This window comes from Grampus griseus (assembly GCF_964374135.1).
Source record: "Grampus griseus genome assembly, chromosome: 5".
NCBI lineage: Eukaryota > Metazoa > Chordata > Mammalia > Artiodactyla > Delphinidae > Grampus > Grampus griseus.
This window is the reverse complement of record NC_138998.1, coordinates 36,554,479-36,577,742: the sequence shown is the minus strand read 5'-3', so window position 1 is coordinate 36,577,742 and position 23,264 is coordinate 36,554,479. Positions and strand designations below refer to the sequence as shown.

At 33.4% G+C, this 23,264-nt stretch overlaps 1 protein-coding gene across 1 annotated transcript in view; it reads right to left on the bottom strand.

The window, feature by feature from the left end:
* The window catches only part of LEKR1 (leucine, glutamate and lysine rich 1), a gene marked incomplete at its 3' end in the record, with an annotated part of 265,325 nt that overhangs the window by 112,706 nt on the left and 129,355 nt on the right, over positions 1–23,264 (bottom strand). Inside the window, exon 5 of the mRNA XM_082654392.1 lies at positions 13,053–13,238. Coding sequence (XP_082510518.1) covers positions 13,053–13,238 — 186 coding nt within the window. The remainder of the gene's footprint in view (positions 1–13,052; positions 13,239–23,264) is intronic.

Sequence of the window (23,264 nt, the reverse complement as noted above, 5' to 3'; positions counted from 1 at the left end):
TAAAATTACAAAAGTTATGTAAATAAATCTTTAAAAGGGAACCAAGAATTTAGCCTCTAAAATTTCATTTTATAAGTTACTTTCCTATGAAAAAGATGAAAGTTTGACATTAATAGTTAGGCTGCTAATTAGTGTCTATGATATACTCTTAAACCACTATTAAATATATGGACTAGACTTATCATATTACTTAAGTTTTCAAGCATCTATGTCTCAAAAGACAAAAGGGAAATGTGGGCAAAACGAAGTTAAAATTTTTATGTAGAAAAGTAATGATCATAAAGACTATATTCTTGAATAAAAGTTGAAATTGTTCAGCGGTGATTTAAAAGAAAAAAGTATCAATGTAGAAATACAAATATTTATGTAATATTGGAAACAAGCAAAAGGCATCAGAGTTAGGATAAGAATTACAGCCTATGAGAGCCCGAAAGGGCCTCCGAGGTCTTAGTCGAACCCATTAGTTACTTAGATGTGGACACACACTCATCAGGGCTAAATGTCATGTCAGAGCCACCTGGCTAATATATAGAGGGTTATCATCTTCTGATTCTTGGCCTAGCATGATTTCAATTAAGACCACATTGGTGGGGAACGTGGGTGAGGGGTAGAGGCTGGAAGACACAACAGACAGTTTAAAATGGAGAAAGATAAATTTATTCTAAAAGTAGGAGGTATGGGATTATGAAATATTAGAACTTTAAACTTTATTTATAAGTAAACACAATAATGACATAGTATTCACAGGTTTAAAAATTCAGAACATATGGGGGCTTCCCTGGTGGCGCAGTGGTTGAGAGTCCGCCTGCCAATGCAGGGGACACGGGTTCGTGCCCCGGTCCAGGAGGATCCCACGTGCTGCAGAGCGGCTGGGCCCGTGAGCCATCGCCGCTGAGCCTGCGCGTCCGGAGCCTGTGCTCCGCAACGGGAGAGGCCACAACAGTGAGAGGCCCGCGTACCGCAAAACAAACAAACAAACAAAAATTCAGAACATAAAAATATGTTTCATGTTAGTTAAAAGTATGACGTGTTAACTCATTTATTAAGAGAACCTAAGAGAGAATAAGTAACAACTAACAACATAAATAATAACAGGCCACAGTACAGAAGTTCAAGTGAGATGAATTAAGAGGTTGCAAGATACAGGGGAAATAGATAGTAAAGCATTTGAATACTCTGAAAGAAAAAACAGGGGACAGAAGGTGGGACAGAAAATTAGCCTAGGAAAACAGAAGGGGAGATATTCAGCTAGGACTAGAAAAGAAGCCTTATTGTGATGCTTATCACTTAAAGCTGGTTCTGCAACTGTGGAGAAGCCAGTAACATGACTTGTAAGAAAGAATATAAAGAATGCAAATGCTTAGAATTGGACTTAAGATTATTAATTATAAAAAGCCATTTACAAAGCTCATATTGAAAAGTCAATTTAAATACTTTCTATTGTATGCTTTGAACAAATAATTATGTTTCTTCAAACAAGACACAGGGAGAGTCAAGAGATGAGTAGTTTATCAGTCTGCCCTTATTTTCATTTGCCAAAAGAAAATCTAAAATGCTATGCCCATTATGTTAACCCAGTGATTTATCTGGGGAGAAGATATTCACTGTGATGCATGGTTTTTCCTCTTCTCAAATAACTGACATGATTTTGAAAAGATATTAATAAGCTGGAAAAGCTATCGATGATAATTATTGAGATAACAGAAAATCTTAAGCACATTAATTGGCTAGTAATAGAAAAATTAGGCAGGCATTTAAAAGAAAGCCGACTAAAGCAAGATTGTTGAAGTTCATGAAAATTATAAAAGTAAATGTCATAACATCGTAGAGAAAGTAAAAGTAAAGTAATTTGAATGGCAACAAAATTTGAGCTAGAGAAATTTATAGCATATTCTTAATATAGAGGACAAAAAAAAAAAAAAAGGCTGTTAAGAATGTCTAAAATTAAGAGTGTTGGCACATATAACCAGTATGGAGCCAGGAGGTCAGACATCCAATGAAGACCTGTGAACAGGTGGAGAGCACCTGCACACCAGAAGTCAAAGTGAAGTCGAGGCCAGCTGGCTGGCATGTGGTTAACGCTGAATAAATATTTGCTGAAAAATGAAGTTATTCTCAGGATATGGTCAGCCCAGCACCAACATATGGGAACAGATGAGTTGTGGTAAGAGGCTGGTTCAATGGATAGTGGGCAGAGATAAAGGCAGATTATAACAAATAGAAAATAGGTACTGAGAGGAGGGGAGCAGAGGGGCTGGCCTGGACCACTGGAGGTGGGAACACCTGTGAAAGTCCCCAATAGACCCTAGAGGGGAGAAGAAAGTGTACCAAGTATGGGAATACAACACTGCCAAGACCTGAGATGGAAACTTTGCTGTCTTTCCTGCACTTGTAGTTCTATAGCTTTCCTAAACCACTGTAACCACTTTTGTAAAATGAATTGGAGAGAAACAATACATTGGTGCAATCAGTTTGCCAGAAGGTACTTGTAGATAAAGTAAGAGGCATATTAATAAACATTTTTCTAAATGGTCTGACATTTCTACTGAGAACTTAACATGGGAATTAGATTGTTGTGGGGTAAAACAACAACAACAAAAAAACCTGGTGCCCTTCATGGATAGGTTCATAGGAAGTGGTACTTGTCATCTTGAATTAAGAGAAACTTTAATGATCCTGTCCACTCTGACATACCAATTTTCAATGGTTTCAACCAAAAGAGAGGTGACAGATAGCCTTTTAAGATAGCTTCTTTCTCTGTTAACACAGTTTGGATATTGTTACCCATGGAGTGAATCTATTCAACACCAGCAGCAGAAACCCTAATTTAGTTTTGAAATTATGTGTCATTTTGCTCTGCAATTACACTGTCCTTTAGATGAATCTGTATTACATCTATAACTACCCAATCTCTACATGTAGAACTGAATAGATCAGCTGCACTTTATGCAGCTGATCTATTTATAACACCCATTTATGATAAAAACTCTCCAGAAAGTGGGCATAGAGGGAACCCATTTCAACATAATAAAAGCTATATATGACAAAACCACAGCAAACATCATTCTCGATAGTGAAAAACTGAAAGCATTTCCTCTGTGATCAGAACAAGACAAGGATGTGCACTTTTGCCACTATTATTCAACACAGGTTTAGCCATGGCAATCAGAGAAGAAAAAGAAATAAAAGGAATCCAAATCGGAAAGGAAGAAGTAAAATTATCACTGTCTGCAGATGACATGATACTATACATAGAAAACCCTAAAGATGCTACCAGAAAATGACTAGAGTTCATCAATGAATTTGCTAAAGTTGCAGGATATAAAATTAATACACAGAAATCTCTTGCACTCCTATACACTAACAATGAAAGATCAGAAAGAGAAATCAAGGAAACAATCTCCTTTACCATCTCATCAAAAAAAATAAAATACTGAGGAATAAAACTACCTATGGAGGCAAAAGACCTACACTCAGAAAACTATAAGATACTGACGAAAGAAATAAAAGATGACACAAACAGATGTAGAGATTACCATGTTCTTGGATTGGAAGAGTCAACATTGTGAAAATGACTATACTACTCAAAGCAATCTACAGATTCAATGCAATCCCTATCAAATTACCAAGGGCATTTTTCACAGAATTAGAGCAAAGAATTTTACAATTTGTATGGAAACACAAAAGACCACACATAGCCAAAGCAATCTTAAGAAAGAAAAATGGAGCTGGAGGAATCAGGCTCCCTGACTTCAGATTATACTACAAAGCTACAATAATCAAGATAGTATAGTACTGGCACAAAAACAGAAATATAGATCAATGGAACAGGATAGAAAGCTCAGAGATAAACCCACGCACCTATGGACACCTAATCTATGACAAAAGAGGCAAGAATATACAATGGAGAAAAACAGTCTCTTCAATAAGTGGTTCTGGGAAAACTGAACAGCTACATGTAAAAGAATGAAATTAGAACACACCCTAGGATTTAGGATTAAAGACCTAAATGTAAGGCTGGATACTATAAAACTCTTAGAGGAAAACATAGAAGACTCTCTGACATAATTTGCAGCAAGATCTTTTTCAACCTACCTCCTAGAGTAACGAAAATAAAAACAAAAATAAACAAATGGGAGTTAATTAAACTTAAAAGCTTTTGCACAGCAACGGAAACCATAAACAAGACAAAAAGACAACCCTCAGAATGGGAGAAAATATTTGCAGGTGAAACAACAAAGGATTAATCTTCAAAATATACAAACAGCTCATGGTGCTCAATATCAAAAAAACAAACAATCCAGTTAAAAAATGGCCAGAAGACCTAAACAGACATTTCACCAAGGAAGACATACAGATGGCAAAGAGGCACATGAAAAGATGCTCAACATCACTAATTATTAGAGAAATGAAAATCAAAACTACAATGAGGTATCAACTCACGCCAGTCATAATGGCCATCATCAAAAAATCTACAAACAATAAATACTAGAGAGGGTGTGGAGAAAAGGGAACCCTCCTACACTGTTGGTGGGAATGTAAACTGGTACAGCCACTATGGAGAATGCTATGGAGGTTCCTTAAAAAACTAAAAATAGAGCTACCATATGATCCAGCAATCCCACTACTGGGCATATACCCAGAGAAGAACATAATTCAAAAAGACACATGCACCCCAATGTTCACTGCAGCACTATTTACAATAGCCAGGTCATGGAAGCAACCTAAGTGTCCATTGACAGACGAATGGATAAAGAAGATGTGGTACATATATATAACGGAATATTACTCAGCCATAAAAAAGAACAAAATAATGCCATTTGCAGCAACATGGATGGACCTAGAGACTGTCATACTGAGTGAAGTAAGTCAGACACAGAAAGACAAATATCATATGATATCACTTATATGTGGAATCTAAAAAAAGGGTACAAATAAACTTATTTACAAAACAGAAATAGAGTTACAGATGTAGAAAACAAACTTATGGTTACTGGTGGGTAAGGAGGAGGAGGGATAAATTGGAAGACTGGGATTGACACATACACACTACTGTATATAAAATAGATAACTAATAAGGACCTAATGTATAGCACAGGGAACTCTACTCACTGATCTTTAATGGCCTATATGTGAAAAGAATCTAAAAATGAGGGGATATATGTGTATGTATAACAGATTCACTTTGCTGTACACCTGAAATTAACACAACATTGTAAATCAACTATCCCCCCAGAATATTTTTTAAAAACTCTAAATAATGTTCCAAGTGATGGTATATGATAATTTATTACCCATTTCATTAGAGTTGGGAATAAATTATTCCTAATCACTCACTATTAAAAATATAATCTTTGCATATAAATAACATTCTTCTGCAGTTTTCTAAACATAAATTCACAAAGAGATTACTTGATCACAAATATTTTTATGGGTTAGAGAAATATAATAACAATTTTTTATCACCAAAGGAAGGGAAGCTTTATCACTAAAGTCTTTGTACTAATTTAAAAGGAGGTATATGTTTTATTTTTGTTTAGTTATTGGTAATTCAATGTTTCTTGCTTGTTTACCAAATTTCCTGTGTTAATTATCTGTTTCTGTTTTTCAACCATTCGCCTGCTTGGGGTCTTGGAGTTTTCTCACACAGTTGAATAAATTCTTTATATGGTATGGATAGTAACACTTTGCATACCATATATGATACAAATATTTTTTTGTCCATCTTCTATTTTTAGGTTTGGCAGTTTTTGAATTCAGAGATTATATATTTTTATAGGCAAAATCTGTTAATATTACTCTTTGCAATTTCTGAAGTGCTGCTTTATCCCTCTGCGATTAGGGTAAGTTCTGTATCTTTTTTTGGTGCTAGTTTTTCCTGTTATTTTTTTTTCTATTTAATTCGAGGTTTATTTGGGTGTATTTTGGGTTATTTTGTTTTAGTTACCCCTACACCACTTATTACATAATTTTGCTTTTCCCATTTGTTAATGATCCTTATATTAAAATAGATTTGACTTCTGTATTTGCTATTCTGTTCTAAAAATAACATTGCCATTTTTACAGCTTCTACACACTCCTATAATAACATATTCAAAATATGCTAGAGCTAGGCAGCCAAACGTGGTTCTTACTTTCCAGACTATTTAAAAAATATGTTTTTTCCAAGATCTGACATGACTGCAATTGACACCAAGCAGCAGAAGCAGTAGAGAATTCATTCCAAGATCAATCGGTGTTCAAGACCATAGGAGTAAGTAGGGGATCGTGCAGGGTGTCCAGTGCTTTAAGGACACAGCAGCTGTACCCTTCCAGATGGTTCTTGTGGCATGATTTTGGCTGTGTTTCTGGCAGTTCTAGCTTCACGGTTTTCTAACCATCTTCTAGGCCTGATTCTTCTACCTTCTCAAAGATTCTGAATATATAAATAATATCCCTTCAGTAAATTTCTTTGATGATTAGAGTTAGTTTCTGGTACTTGCAACTAAAAAACCTCACTAATGCTTAATCTATTCTATTCTATTCTATTTATTATATATATTTTTTACAAAGAGACGTTTTATTAGCATTGTTACAGCAACGTGTCCCAGGAGCGGATGGATCCTCAGCACACAGCCCACTGAGCTGCAAGCAATGAGTCAGAGGGAAACAATTATTGTACACAGTGCAGACAAAGGATCATCCCAAGCCTCAAAGAGAAGACGTAAAATCACTTTACAAAAAAGTAAATAAAAATAACACCCATTTTTCTCTTTTAAAAAGTGTCATCTCTCGAGTGGCAGAGGATGGAAAGCCCCAGGACCCGGCGACTCAGTAGCCCTGATGCTCGAGGGGCCGGGCCTGCTCTGTTTTCTAAAGCTTAACATAAGCGTCCCAGATCTTCATCTTTCATACCCCTTCTCTACAATTTTCGTTCCTACTAATTTCTTCAGTGTGTCAGCCTCACAGCTACCAGCCTTCATCAAAACGTTAAGACCAGAGACTCCCTTTGTAAAGCTTAAATCTGAGTAAAGAGTGAAGAGACAAAACATCGAATCTTAAAAAGCCAAAGGATAGTGGAGCCAGTGCCAATGCACTTCTTTTAAATTAAGGCATTTCATTCTTTCTTTTTTTTTTTTTTACTGTGCTACAATGTGAACATGCTTTTTCCTATTTTCCTTATTCTTATTGTTAAGCTAGTACCAAATTTTCCTCATCACAGGAACCACCTCGAGCACTTATTAAAAGTAGAGAGTCTTAGAATCTTGGAGATACTCAGTATGTTCCAACTGATACGCAAGAATGTACATTTTCAATACGTTCCTTTATTATCCCCACACGTGCATTTCCACAGTCCCAGATGTTCCTGTGGTCAGGCAATTTTGGAAAACACTGTCCTAGCTTTAATTCCTAGAAGACTTGCTAGGCCAATGGTCCATTTTTGTGAAAGGGGTAAAATCCACCACCTCTTTTTTTTTTTTTTTTTTTAAAGGAAAAGGAGTTCAGTGTTTTCATATGCCTTTTTGGAATTGACAGAAATGATTAATGAGCTAACAGGCTTTGTCCCAACAGAGACCTGGGTTTGAATCTCAGCAGTGTGACCATGGCCTACGTCTCTATGTCTGATAGGAAGAATAAAAGCTTTCACATTAGAATACTGTGAGGATTAGATAAGGGAAAATTAGTCAAATGCTTAGTGCTAGTCAAATGACTGATACAGAGAGAGTTCCTAGTTAGTGAAAATGTTTTCCCTTTCTTCTCTTGTCTTTATTCCCATAAATCACTTTTTTTTCAAACATAGAAAGGTAGTTACTTGACTTACCCCTTAACTACCTGTTACATGCAATATAAGATATGTTCCCTAATGTCTCACTGTTCTTTTAAGAAACTAAAACATTCAAGGAAATGGCTTATCTTAGAAACCACATTAAAATGATGAAATAAAAGAGAAATAAGGATAATAATCTTTGGGGTGAATTGCATTTTTGGGAAAGTTATGTATAACTGTGAAATGTATATTTTAGCAAATCTGTCCTAAATTTGTTCTTCTCTCTGAAGTCTAAAATAACAGCATGGCATAGTAGGAGTTTTATTTTACTTATAACTTCATTAATTTTTTAAATGAGTAATACATTCAAGTGGTTCAAAATATTTTTTAAAGTATCAAATATACTGCTGAAATTGTTACACTGATATTCATAATATAAATAGGTCTATAATATTCTTTTCTTTTAATGTCTTTGTCTTGATTTTGGTAACAGGGTTACCCTTGCCTTGTAGGGTAAGTTGGGAAATATTTCCAATTTTTGGTTGTTTAGAAAATATTGTGTAAAATTAGGATCCTCTGTTTCTTGAAAGTTGGTAGAACTTGCTTGTTAAATAATCTAGCCCTTTCCTGGTGAGCAGATATTGCTGCAATTTCTTGAATAGTTATAGGAACATTTAATTTTTCTGAGTAAGTCTTGGTAAGATATATTTTTCTAATAATATGTCCATTTCATCTAAGATTTCAAAGTTGTTGGCAAAAGTTGTTGGCAGTATTCATTTTTCTTTCTACTTTTTACCTGTAGTCACTGTTTCTGTTTCATGCCTTATATTTTTCATTTGTATCTTCTCTCTTCCTATGATCAAACTTGCTAGAGGTTTGTCTATTTTATTTTATTTTTTATCAATGTTTTGTTTTATTGATCTTTTTTATCATATTTTTGTTTTCTATTTCACTGACAGCTGCTTTTATTTTTATTGTATTTTTTCTTCTATGTTCTTTGAGTTTATTCCCTCCTTCTGATGTAAGTATTTAAAGCACCACTTTGGCTACATCCCACAAGTTTTTGATGCATAGTGTTTTTTAATACCATTCAATTCCAGATATTTTATATTCATTATAATTTCTGCTTAAACCCCAAAGTTATTTAGCAGTGTGTTTTTGTAAAATTGTGAATGGTACAAGGATGCCCACTATCCCTATTCTAGTCAAAACTGTATATGAAGTCCTAGCCAGTGTACATGTCATGAAGAAACTGAGTGATCCAACTGAATAATCCTGAGGTCCAACGAAAAAAAAAAAAAAAAAAGATAGGGAAATCTAACAAGCTTCCAGGTAAATGGATGAGTTATCTTTAAAGGAAAAAGATAAGAGCTGTAGGTAGATTTCTCATTTGCAACACTGAAAGCTAGAAGTCAAAGCATTAGCATAAACAGTCTACTGAGAGAAAAGAACTCAAGTATTCTACACCTAGCTAAGTTAGCATTACATCCATCAAGTTGAGAATTATATTTTATTTTGAATTTCTAAGGAACATTTACAAAACCTGATCATGTACTCAACATAAAGAAAAGCTTAACAAATTCATAGAGGTATTATGTCACATTATTTAATCAGAATATCCCTAAGTTAAATAAATAATAAAAAAGTAACTCCCTTGCACAACAAATTAGAAACTAAGAAATATATTCCTAGATAACCCTTTAATCTAAGAAAAAATAAGAAATACAGAGTATTTAGATAGCATTGAAAAAGAAAATAATATTAAAAGCTATGAGATACAAAGTTTACTCAAACAAAAATTTATACTTTGAAATGCCTCTATTATTAAACAAAAAAGATGAGAACTAAAAGAACTTAGTAGTCTTTTCAGAAGTCTAAAAAATGAAAACAAAAAACAAAAAGAAACCAGGAAGAAAAAATTAATAAACATAGAAGTCAAAAGTAATGTCATGGAATATAAAAGTAGTAGAAAGCATTAAAAACAAAAAACCCAAAAGCTAGTTCTTTGAAAGCCTGATAAATAATAAGAGATAAATAAAAGTAGATACCATTAAAAATCAGAAATCAGGTATCACCACAGATAGAGGAGATATTTTAAAAATAAGAGTACTACATGCCATATTATGGATACAAATCTGAAATCTTAGAGAAAAATGAATGATTTCCTGTCAAAATATAAATAATAAAAACAGCTCAGAAGAACTGAAGATTTAAATAGTCAAATTACTACAGAAAACTCTGGAAACATTAAATAATTACCATTTAAAGAGGCACCAGAATCAGATGAGTTCATAATTGAATTTTACTTAATGATACTGGGTTCACATTCAAGTTTTATCTAACCCTTAAAAAACAGACAATCAAATGTTATTAAACCTATTTATTAACATCACTTAATTTTAACACAAAACTCTAATTAGTGCCCCTTAATAAAGAAAAATTATAGACCAATCTCATTTATAAATGTAGGTACTGAACTTATAAATAAAATATAACCATGTAGAAAATGATATGTAAAAAAGTAGTATCAGGAAATTTAGTAATACAAATCCATTTTACCAGCTGGTTAAAGGAGAAAAAACATGTTTAATATCAATAGATGCTGAAAAGGCATATAACAAAATCCAGAAGCATTTCTAATAAAACATTTAAGTAAAGTTGGAATAGAAGGAAAATATTTGATTAAAAATAAACAATATTTACCAAAACCCAAACATCAAATATAATTCCAAGTGGAAAAACACCGAATGATTTCAATTAAAATCAGGAAGTAGACAAGGATGATCACTGTCACCATTATTATTTAACACAGTTTCAGAGGTTCAAATAGATTTAATAAGATATGAACAAGACAAGAAATAAGATAAAATATATAAACATTGGAAAAGAATAGATGAACTCTTTTTGGGGGGCATTGGGGCTGGTCATATAAATGCACAGCTAGAAAATCCAAGAGACACTAAATAAAAACTACTAGAAGTAATATGAGAATTTTGTAAATTTAATGGATATGAGACAAATATATAAAAATCAATAGCCTTTTTTCATCTATCAATATCAGGACATTGAGATAGAGCAAATAGTTCATTCACAGTAGATGCAAATATGATAGTCATAAGTTTTAAAAGAATGGCAAAGAAACATTCAAATAAAACTATAAAATTATATTAAAGAACATAAAACAACATAAGGACATACCATATCTTGAATGAATAAACTTTTATAATATTAAAAAGACTTAGTATCACTAAAAATGTCAATTCTCTAAAAATTAGTATAAATATAATGTAATCCCAATTAGAATCCCTGTTAATATCAGAATTTAATGATATTATCTTAAAGTTTATATGGAAGAATACCTGCTGTGAATATGTAATAAAAGTATACAGACTGGAAGAGAAAAACTTTACTAGATATCTATCAGAGTCTTTGGATTAGAGGTAAATAAATGATCTTAAAATTCAAATCAAAGAATAACTGCCTTCAAATATATATTTAAAAAGTAAGAACAAAGGACAGAGAATAAACTTTACCAGCTATGAGAATATACTATTAAGTCAAATGAATATGATACTAATGGTACATCTAATAAATCAGTGGAACAGAAAAGAGAATACAATAATAGATACTAGCATTTGTGAAATTTTGACATATGACAGGTAGTAGGTTTATTTAGTGGGAGAAGGATGGATTATTTAATACATAATACTGATACAACTGGCTATGTATTTGGAAAGAATAAAACTGGAGCCCCAAATCTCACATCATATAAAAAATAAATTCCATACGTGCTACTGACTTAAATGAAAGAAAACCCAAGAGACCATATGTATAATCTAGGAATGGAATGGACTGTTTTAACCAAGACTAACCAGAAACAATAAAAGACATTAATTTGATGACACCCAAAAGAAAAACTTTGATATGGTGCAATTTACTGTGAAAAGTCAATAGACAAATTATACATTAGAAAAAAATTGAATAGAGAAGATAATTACTTTACTATACAAACTGCTCTTAAAAATTGTTAAGGAAAATTCTAGTAATATAATAGAACATTGGCAAGATCTATGAATAGGTAATTCACAAGAGAAAAAGTAAAATATCTGATTTTAAAGTTTGTATCTAGTTCCATATTGCTTCCAAGTTCATGTGACAACTTCTCTTCTCTTTCAGAATCAGTTCCTCTCCAGATTTCTCTAGTCTGTGGTGTGCTTCCATCATTAAAGACTTCCAAGCAAAGAAGTTCAGAGCCCTCTGCGACTTCTTTCTCGCCCTTGTCTACTCAGCCAGGTGTTTACCTCTCTATTCCTGGGTAGTCCTCTCAACCCTGATTCTATTTAAGCCTTCCCAGTGTGGCCATGGAGAGGGCCAAGGAGACATAGTGGGACGAGCATGAGTCTTGGAGTCCAACTAGGTTTGCTTTCACTCCCTGCCATTTACCAGCTATGTGGGAACAAGTATGTTACCTCTCTGGACCTTCATTCTCTCCTCTGTAAGATGGGATAATTATACCTGCTATTCATGATCATTGTGAGCAGTGACAGAAGTAATTTATGTACAGTGCTAACATGGTTTCTAGCACACATTAGGACCTAAAAAATGTTAGTTCTCTACCCTACTTCAGTTTCTTATGGTTAGTCTAGGGACTGGGTTACCAGCAATGATATTTTCTAAATGGCTACCTGACTCCAATTTCTTGATATTTGGAACACCTCCATATGTTGATAGTAGCTTAATTTTGCTAAAACACTGCTTGTGTTATATCATTCTCCTGATTACCAATTTTCAAAGATTCCTTACTGCCTTCAGGAAAAAGTACAAACCCCATAGCCTTACTGCTAACATACTCATTGTTCTAAGGTAAAAATTTTAAAACCTTGCCCAAGGTTTCCAAAACATAATTTTTAACCTTTTCATTTGGGAAAATGAAGAAATGCCTAAAAATTTGGAATCACCTTATATAACAGCATATGCTATATTTTCCTTCAGTACTCTAAACCACCATCCACTGGGAATAATGATATACAAAAGAAAATTCTACTTTGTTTTCCTGAAATCTCACTTTGTACTTGAAATGTCTTTAATATATTCACTTAATACTTGCCACTCTAAATGGCAGAATAGGAATGGATGATAGCAAACATTTATCACAGAAACAGTTATGGCATTGTTATTAATAATTAGGCATATTTACAACACAAACTAGTTAAAACAAGATTTTTGTTGTGATCATGAGAGAAATAAAAATTTAGACATTACTTTATTATGTCTAGTTGCTAACAGCAAAAAATAATTCTTTTACCTAGTACTTCCTTTTGCAAGTCATGGCATCTGGTTTGCAAGTTTACTTCCTGTTGTTTGAATGTCTCAATTTGCTGAGATCTCAATATGGCTGCATCTGACAACAGTTTCAGATTTTTCATTTCCTCTTCAAGGCATACGTTATTTCTCTGGGACACTGTCAAACTTTTATTTAGCATCTTTATTTCTGTAAAGAAAATTCAAAGTTTACAAATAGATAACACTGGATCATAAAACATTTCTTTAAAAATGATTATTTTCTTTTAGAAAATGAATAGTTGAAAGCCAACATGACTTCTCTGAGAGTATAGTGACACCTAACAAAAAAGTTAAGTTTTAATTTAGTAGTTATTCTGAAAAACAAATGAAAAAAGGATTGTATTGCTAAATGATGCATGAAACCTTTGAGTAGTTTTTTTAAGTCTTTAAATTGTATTAAATGGCAATCCTGCCTGCTTTTTAAATACTCACATGAATGAATAAAATAATATCCAGGTAATGTTTTGGGTTTTATTGAAATTAAATTGTTTTCTTGGCAACATGATTCAGAAAAGTAAATTTAAATGTGTTAGCATGAGCTGGTTGGGAAGAATTTCTAGGAGATAACTAGGGCATATTCTATACAAATTATGAAGAAAGGTGGTAGGGGTGGAGAGAAATAAAAGGATGTAGTGTCTAAAACTAATAAATTTATGGGCAGAAAGTATTAGCTAATATATCTTAATGGTTCTAATAACACTCTGTCCCCTCAAAATAAGGGCAGAATTTCATCATAGCAATCAATTCTCATTATTCTATCTACTTAGATTAAGTTTAATAACAGTATGTCTTCACAGCATTATGTAGATTTAAATGTGCTAATTTTATATAATTTTGTGAGAAATTCATGGAACATTTTATCCTTCAGAATGATAATTATCAAGGTCTCCTTTGCTTAGTGTTTTCAGCACTGCTGCCTTAAGCCACCATTAAAATATACAAACACACATGCAATAAAAATACTATAAAATTTGTACAACAATTAACTGAACTGATGAGGATGTGATCTACATGAAAATCTGGACAGTCTGCTTTTTCAGAGAGCTCACTTGGCATTTCTTCCTTGCTTAGCTCATCCTGGACTACATGATGGGTTTAGTGTGTTGTTGGGTGTCAAAGGAGGTTGGCTTGGTTTACTGGTCTTGGAGCCATCACAGCAGAAATAGTAGCCACATGGCCAGTGAAGACCAGAAGTAGACATCCATGGGATAGACATGGCTGCAGAGGCAATATGGCCAGTAAATGGTTACAGGAGAAGTAAAGCAGTACGCTGAACAGAGCACAGAGAAGAGGGCATGCCCCAAGGGATGGTGATGAGTAGGATCAGGAATGTGGTCTAAGGAGAGAAAAGCAAAATGCCTTTCTGTGGGAAGAAAGTACATCTGGAAGAGAAAGTGGCATTTAAGGTAGACCTAGGGCATGAACACAAGGGGTCTTGCCACCATCTTCACCTTTAATTCCTACTCAAAATGGAAAACCTAGAGAAATAAATTGGCATGGATCAAATAAGTGGGGGTCTACTATATTCCAATGGTTCCTTTATATGGCAATATTTTCCCCTAGGAATAGCTATATGCTTCTAAAAATTTATGGATATGTTCCCATTTGTGTGAGGAAAGCTACTAACACAGTAGTAGAATTTTTTAACACAGTAGTAGAATTTTTTTTTTATGTAGTTAAAGAAAATAAGGAGGTTGCAATTTTTCTTCAGGCCCAAGAAGTCTTCCTGGGTAATTTTTCTAGCCATAATGGTAGCTTCTTATGGCTGAATAAACTGTTACCTACCGTAACCATATCTGTCTATGATTAAGTCCGAATGACACTGCAGAGGAGTGCACACATGCTGTGACCTATTTATCGTTTGCCAGAATGGTACTGCTTAGGTTCACAGGCTGACTCTCTTAGTGTACACTACTATCTGTCTCTAAAATAACTCCTTGTGTCAATGTCACTTTCTATCTGACATTAAAAGCATAAGAATTTGCAATACAAATTCATTTGTGAAATATATTCTAACACATGGAAAAGTACAGTAAGATTTTTAACAGGAGGTTTCTAACATGGAAATAGGAGAGTAAAATCAATGGGGGTCAATTAACTCACCCTTGGCAAATTATATATCCCCTGTACCTATGGCAATCCTGGTGTCAAATACTTAATCCTACTTTCATCATTAATACAACCTCATAATTGCCACTTATGTGTCCCAATCTGGGTTCATAAATTATGATCAACCTATTCTGGTCATTGTACCCACCATACACTCTCCCTGTCTTTGCACCGCCCCATGAAGAAGGTCCTCCTAGCCTCATACGTTGGACCTACCACAGCTCTTAGGCTATCTCTGCCTGGAAATCTTTCCTGACCAGATCTGTAACTTGTGCCAGTTACACTATTTCTATGGCACTGATCATATGCATACATGTGACCTACTATTTGACCGTAAGTTATTTTAGGCCAGAGGTAATATCTCATTCATTTTTTATTCCTCCCATAATTTCTGCCACAACATTCTAGAATTAACAGAAGCTCAATAAATAGCTACTAAATGAGTAAAGGCATTATTGCACAAAGCTTCTAATATACCACTAGCTGAAAATCCTAAATATGTGTTTATCTTAACTCTCCCTTCACTTCAGAGGCAAGCATTTTGAGCTGCAAATTATTTAACGTAAGACTTGATAAGGCAGTAAACACACACATCTAAAAGAAGGAAACATTTTTAATAGGATAAGCAAATAGGCCTATTCTATCCCCAATTTCATCAATTTTATAAAAAAATGTGGACTACATTTCTAAACCTAATTCAGAACTTGAATTTTAAAAGTTCAAGAGCTATTCGGTCAAGAGTTATTTTGAGAGTGGAAGCAAATTGATTCTATGCTTGCTAAAATATTCTGCCTTGGTAAAAATATTATTTTTTTCTGAAATTTCTTCTACTAAAATAGCTATGCTCTGATTTGAGAAAACCTAATCTATGAAAAGTTAGACTTAAAAATATTGATTACATAAATTGATAACCACTAATTAGAAGAATAGGAAATACTTCACTTGTATCTTCTACTTAATATTCAGCATACTTTGTCAGCAAGAAAATATTAAACAATGCATTTTTCTAGAAACTTCCTTCCTATTTTGGACTTTGATTTTAAATGTAAATTAATTTTAATGTGAAAATCTTTTAAAGTATCTGAATAATGTGTGCAGTGTATATGGGGTTTACTACATTTATTAGTTTGCTAGGGCTGCCATAACAGAGTATCACAGACTGGGTGGCTTAATCAATAGAAATTCATTTCTCACAGTTCTGTTGGCTACAAGTCTGAGATCAAGGTGTCAGGGTTGGTTTCTTCTGAGAGTCATAAAGGACAGATCTGTTCCAGACCTCTCTACTTGGCTTGTAGACGGCCGCCTTCTCCCTGTGTCTTCACATTGTCTTCTCTGTGTGTGTGTCTGTTTCTAAATTTCCTCTTCTTGTAAGGATACCAGTCATTTTGGATTAGAGCCCACTCGTTTAAATTTAATTGTTTCTTTAAGAATCCTAACTCCAAATATAGTTATATTCCAAGGTACCAGGGAGTTAGGACTTCAACATATGAATTTGAGAGAGACACATTTCAGCCCATAATGCTATATTTTAGAATAATTATTGGCGTTTATGTTGTGATTATAAATATGCAAAAATAGGTGAGCATGTGGAGTATAGAAGATAAAATTGAAAACTGAAAACAACTGAGTTAGTATAGAGGAATTAGGAGTTTATTTTACTTCTTAGAAAAATGTTTCAAGTTTTATTTTACATCAACTTTTCAAACGAAGAACTATGCCGTGCAGAATCAACTCACACCATAAGGATATATCCATGTGATAACAAATAAAAGCTAGTATTGAAAAAAAGTATGTTATTTAAAATGTTTGTAATATTGTCAAAGTTTATAGCCAATAGATGTTTTTAGCTTTTAAAGTAAGTGTGACAGAATTTGCTAGCTGATGCAAGTATAATTATTAGTATTAATCTCATACAATCAATTTTTTTGCCTTGATAAAATTTTTCTGTTGTTCTTAGTCCTGTTAGCTTAGTCAATGAACTTAAAATTATGTTATATCATTAAGTTTTTAGGAAGCTTCTATAACCTTATTACCAAGGCAAGCTGATATAAAATAATATTAAAAAACTCTGAAACACTAGATTTATTATTTAATGAAGGAGTCATAAAACACTATATAGGTTACTTTTTTAAAAACTATTTTGAAATACTTAGAGATTTACAGGCAGTTGTAAAGAAATGTATAGGAAGGTCCTGTGCTGCTTTTATTCCTCCTCTCCCCATGTTGACATTTTGTATAACTACAGTACTCTATCAAAATTAAGAAACTGCTCTTGGTATAATCCACAGAGCTAATTCAGATTTCACCAGTTATACACACCTTTCTCTCTCTCTGTGTGTGTGTGTGTGTGTGTGTGTGTGTGCACAGCTCTATGCAATTTTATCACATATGTAGCTTTGTATAACTACCAACACGACCAAAACATAGGATTATTCTATCACCACAAAGCTACCTCCTGCTACCCCTATATAGTACACCTACTCCTATTCCCACCACCATCCCTAATCCCTGGAAACAACTAATCTGTTCTCCTTCTCTATAATTTTGTTATTTCAAGAATGCTACATAAATAGACTCATATAACATGTAACCTTTTTGAGGCTGGATTTTTTTCATGCAGCATAGTCCCTTGAGCATGTATTAATAATCTGTACCTTTTTTATTGCTGAGTAGTATCCCAGTTTGTTCTTCATTCACTGAAGGATATTTGGGTTGTTTCCAATTTTGGTTATTATGAATAAAGCTGCTATGAACGTGTATGTACAGGTATCTGCATGAACTTAGGTTTTCATTTCTTTGGGACAAATGCCTAAAAGTGCAACAGCTGGGTCATGTGGTAAGTGTGTGCCTTTTTAGTTTTAGAGGAAATTGTAAAATTATTTTCTAGAATGGCTGTACCATGTTACATTCCCACCAGCGATATTGATTTGGTTTCTCTGATCCTTGCCAACACTTGCTTTGCTCAATTAAAATTTTAGACATTGTAGTAGATATGCAGTAGTATCTCATTATGGTTTTAATTTGCATTTCCCTAATGACTAATGATATTGAACAAATTTTTCTTGTGCTTATTTGCCACCTGTATATCCTCTTTGATGAAATTTCTGCTCATTCATTTTGCCCATTTTCTAACTGCACTATTTTTTGATGTAGAACTTTGAGAGTTTACAAAAAATAGATTCTAGATACAAGCCCTTTGTCAGATATGTGCTTTGCAAACATTTTCTCCCAGTCTGTAACTTGCCTTTCCATCCTTTTAACAGGGTCTTTCGCAGAGGAAAAGTTTTTAATTTTGCTGCAGTCCAATTTACCAATTTTTCCTTTTATGTATCATGCTTTTAAGTTCAAGTCTAAGAATCCTAGGTTACAAAGATTTTCTTTTTTTCCTAAAAGTTTAATAATTTTATATTTTACATTTAAGTCTATGATCCATTTTGAGTTAAATTTTTTATAAGGTGTGAGGTTTGGATCAAAGTTTTTGATATCCAGCACCACTTGTTGAAAGGCTAGGCTATCCTCTGCCGAAGTGCTTGTGCACCCTTGTCAAAAACGAGTTGGGCTGTATAAAACATATAAGCTACAAGGATATGTTGTAAAATACAGGGAATATAGTGAACATTTTATAATAATTATAAATGGAATATAACCTTTAAATATTGTGAATCACTATGTTGTACACCTGAAACTTATAAAATATTGTACATCAACTATACCTCAATAAAAAAAAAAAACCTAGTTGGGCATATTCGTGTGGGTCTAAATAAATATATATACATATATATTTACTTTTAAAATTTCATTGTGAAATAATTGACATTCATCACTGTATAAGTTTAAGGTGTACACCATGATGGTCTAATTTACATAGAGTGTGAAATGATTACCACAATAGGTTTAGTAACACCCATAATTTCATATAGATACAATAAAAAGAAAAAAAATTCTCCTTGTGATGAGAACTCTCAGGATTTACTCTCTTAACAACTTTCCTATATATCACAGAGCAGTGTTAACTATAGTCATCATGTTGTACATTATGTCCCTAGTAATTATTTATCTTATAACTGCAAGTTTGTACATTTTGACAACCTTACTCCAACTCCCCCTCTCCCTCCCCCACCTCCACCTCTCATAGCCACAAATCTGATCTCTTTTTCTATGAGTCTGGTGTATAGTTTTTCTTGTTTGTTTATTTATTTATTTAGGTTCTACATACGAGGAGATCATACAGTATCTGTCTTTCTCTGACTTATTGGGTTGGCCAAAAAGTTCATTCAGGTTTTTCCATAAGCTGTAATGGAAAAACCCAAATGAAATTTTTGGCCATCCTAATGTTTCACTTAGCATAACATCTTCAAGGTCAATTCATGTTGTCCCAAATGGTAGGATTTCTGTTTTTATGGCTGAATAATATTCCATTGTGTGTGTGTATATATATATATACACACACACACACACACACCCATTCACCCATTAATGGATACAGGTTGCTTCCATGTCTTGGTTATTGTAAATAATACCACTATGAACATAGGGGTACAGATATATTTTGGAGTTAGTGTTAATAAACTTAGGTAAAAGCTTAATTGAATAGTCAAGACAACAAACTAGAAATAAGAAACAGTAACAAAATATAAGGGTGTCATTATAACTGACATTAAGCCCTTATAATTTTTGTAAATAGGAAATAAACCAAAATAAAATTATAACATTTTAACAGCTTTAAAGTATAAAAAGTTCATTTCACTATTTATACCAGCATTGTCCAATAGAAATACAATGCAAGCCACATATATACATTAAAAATTTCTAGTAGCCACATTAAAAATGTAAAAAGAAACATGTAAAATTAATTTTAACAGTGTGCTTTAATTCTACATATCCAAAATACTACCATTTCAAAGAGAGGCTAGAGCGACATTCAGTGCTCAATAGCTCTGTGTGGCTGGCGGCTACAATATTGGACAATGTAGGTCTATATACTTCCTAGGCTTTTGGTCATCTTTTTGTGTAGGTGTGATAGTTACTCAAGCTTTATAAGAATTAACCTTCAAAAGTATTACACTCTATTTTCTCTGAATCTAAATTTAAGATAAAGATTATTTATTTAAAATTCTATATTGTGAAATTGGCATGTTTATATATTTACTAGAACTGCTGCTAAATTTAAAGTGTGCTCAAATTGATCAGAGATTATAAAAAGGCAAGCATCAGCATATTTGTCATTTTGCATATACTGGTACATGTTTGTATATATGTGCCCTGAGGCTTCGATTGTGCTGATAACATAGAGTAAGAAGAAATTTTTTTAAAAAGAGCGGGAAAAACCCTTACAATAATATAGCTTCACTTTCACACACCCCAACTGTTATGGTCACTAAGCTCTTGCTTGGAAATTAAATATACTGTCCTTGTGTATGTATTTCCATCTCTGAGCTTCTGCAATCACCACTGTGTAACTTCCAAACAAAGCCCTCACACTTCTGATATAAAAGCAATATGATTTATTATAATGGTAAATGTTAAAGTTAAGGGTTGAAAACTACCTCCTGTCTTCTCATGTTAGATAAAATGTAAAATGTAATACTACTTGATTCTTCAATACCACTTTTAGGAATTAACTATGTTAAATAAAAAAAATGGGACAAGATCATAGAGATTCATGAGTAAAGATGTTCACTGAAACCTTATTTATAAAAGCAAAAACTATGATCAACCTAAATGTCCACAAATAGAAAGCCAGTTAAATAAGTTAAGATACATTCCTACAATGAGATGCTATGTCAAAATAGTTTACACAGTTAGTTGGCATGACTGTATATTTACATGATATATTATTAAGTATATATATCTATACAGTAAAAATAAAGATTAGAAAGTTCTATATCAAAATGTTAACAGCAGATATCTTTGTGTATTGAGATTGTAGATGATGTTCACTTCCTTCCTTGTTCTTTTTCTGTATTTTCTATGTTTTAACATTGAGGCTATTTTATGTTTATAGTCAGAAAAATCCTTAAAGGCATTTGAATTTGAGGGGAAAAAAAGAATTATCAAGTTTTGCATTTCCCTCCTTAAAGTTCAAAAAATAAGTTTCAAACAAGCTTTAAAAATCAGATTGAGAATTTTACTACTGATAGTAACCCATGGCTGCAGGCACACGCAACTCATAAACAAAGCCTCTCCTTTCTCCTTACTCTCTCTCCCTAGATATAGAAGTAGTAAGTGAGCATTATCAAAAACATTTAGAAAATACTCAGAGGTTTAAAAAGGAACATAAAAATTATCAGATTTAATCTGGGTTAAAATTTGGGTGTCCTTTATTTCCATTTAAATTCTACAATGTTCACTGAGCACCTACCCTGTGACAGGCAAAATTCTCTTAAAACACTAGGAAGACAGCATTCAGCAAAGCCATCAAAATTCCTGTCTTCCTGGAGATTATAGCCTAGTGTGAGGAGTCTGGCAGTAAACACATAAATCAGTAAATGGATAAGAATATTTCTGACAGTGATAAATGTTATTAAAAATGAAACAGAAAAATAGGATAGAGAAGTGTAAGGGAAGACTACTTTAACTAGGATGGCCAGCAAAGATCTCTCTGAAGAGGTGACATCTGAACCAAGACGTAAGTCATAAGAAAGGTCAGCTACTTGTTCTGGGAGACCCTTAGCTAACCTCCCCTTCATGTACCTGCAGTACTTCCCTCTGGCCTTATATTATATGGGTCACATTCAGAGAGAATAAAGTGACTGAGCTTTTAAAGTGAGGAAGGAGTAATATTCCTCCATGCAGAGGGGTTGTCAGTACCTCCTCGCTTTTCTATCTCTTTCTGTGATTGTGACATATTTCAGTCTATGTGCTCCTCTGTGGTTTACCTAAACTAAGTCCTAAAGTTGACAATTAGCTTAAAAGATTCCCCCAAAGAAATCATGCATTAGGGAAGATACTGATAATGCAACAAAAATGAAAACAAAAACAGGTAGAGCTGATGCTTCTTCTCTTCTGGTATGACTGAGTTCATCATTATTGACATCATGAGGTAAATATTCTATAATAAGATGTGACAAGACACTCAAAAATGAGAAAGTTATTGAGAAGTGATTTGAATGTGGATTAATATCCTCTATATGTGTCCCATTAAAATGGCTAAAATTTAAAAGATTGACAACACTAGGTGTTGACAAGGATATGGAGCAACTAGAACTCTCATACTTTGCTGGTAGGGATTTAAAAGGATCAACCACTTTGGAAAACTATTGGGTAGTTTCTTAAAAAGTTAAATATAACCTACCATAAGACCCAGCCATTCTACTCCTAGGTAGTTACTGGAAAGAAACAAAGGCATATATTCATCAAAAGATACATGTGAATGTTCAAATAATGGAAATGATGCATAAAATAGAGTATATCTATATTATTAACTGTAGTGGACATTGTCAGTGACCCGCCCATATCCCTTGAACCTTTCAATGTTCTTCTACCGACTTCCAGTTCCCACTATTTGCATCTCTGTGCTGGAGGAATCTTTTCCCTGGAACTGCAGAAAGTAGCACTTCCCACCAAATGGCAGACTACAGGTGCCAAGGAGTTTACACTGTCTGGGAGCAGCCCTTAACCAATGACTCTTGGGAGTTGATGTCCAGCTCCCTCACTCCTTGAGTGAGGAATTCTGAGGCATGTGTTTTAAACCATTTCTCAGTTTCCTCATGGGATTAAGCTCCAGTTGCCCACTGCAATACTGCAACCTTTATTGGCTGCCTTTCTGTCCCTATACCTGCATGACCTTCACTTCCCAAATAAACTACCTGCAGTTATACCCTTGATTCAATGTCTGCTGAACTAAGACACTTTTTTTAAAGGCAAAGTATTAAAAATTAACAATTTTTGCAGTTGAAAACATGGTTGTTATAATATTCATCTGTATTTGTCCAAATTTAATTCTCAAAATTAGTTAAAAATTTTAAGAGTATTATCATATACAACTCATTTCTAAAGGCACATATTATATAATAAAATTAGGAAACTGAAGTTATAAGGTTAGAATGCTTTCTTTTTCTAACAT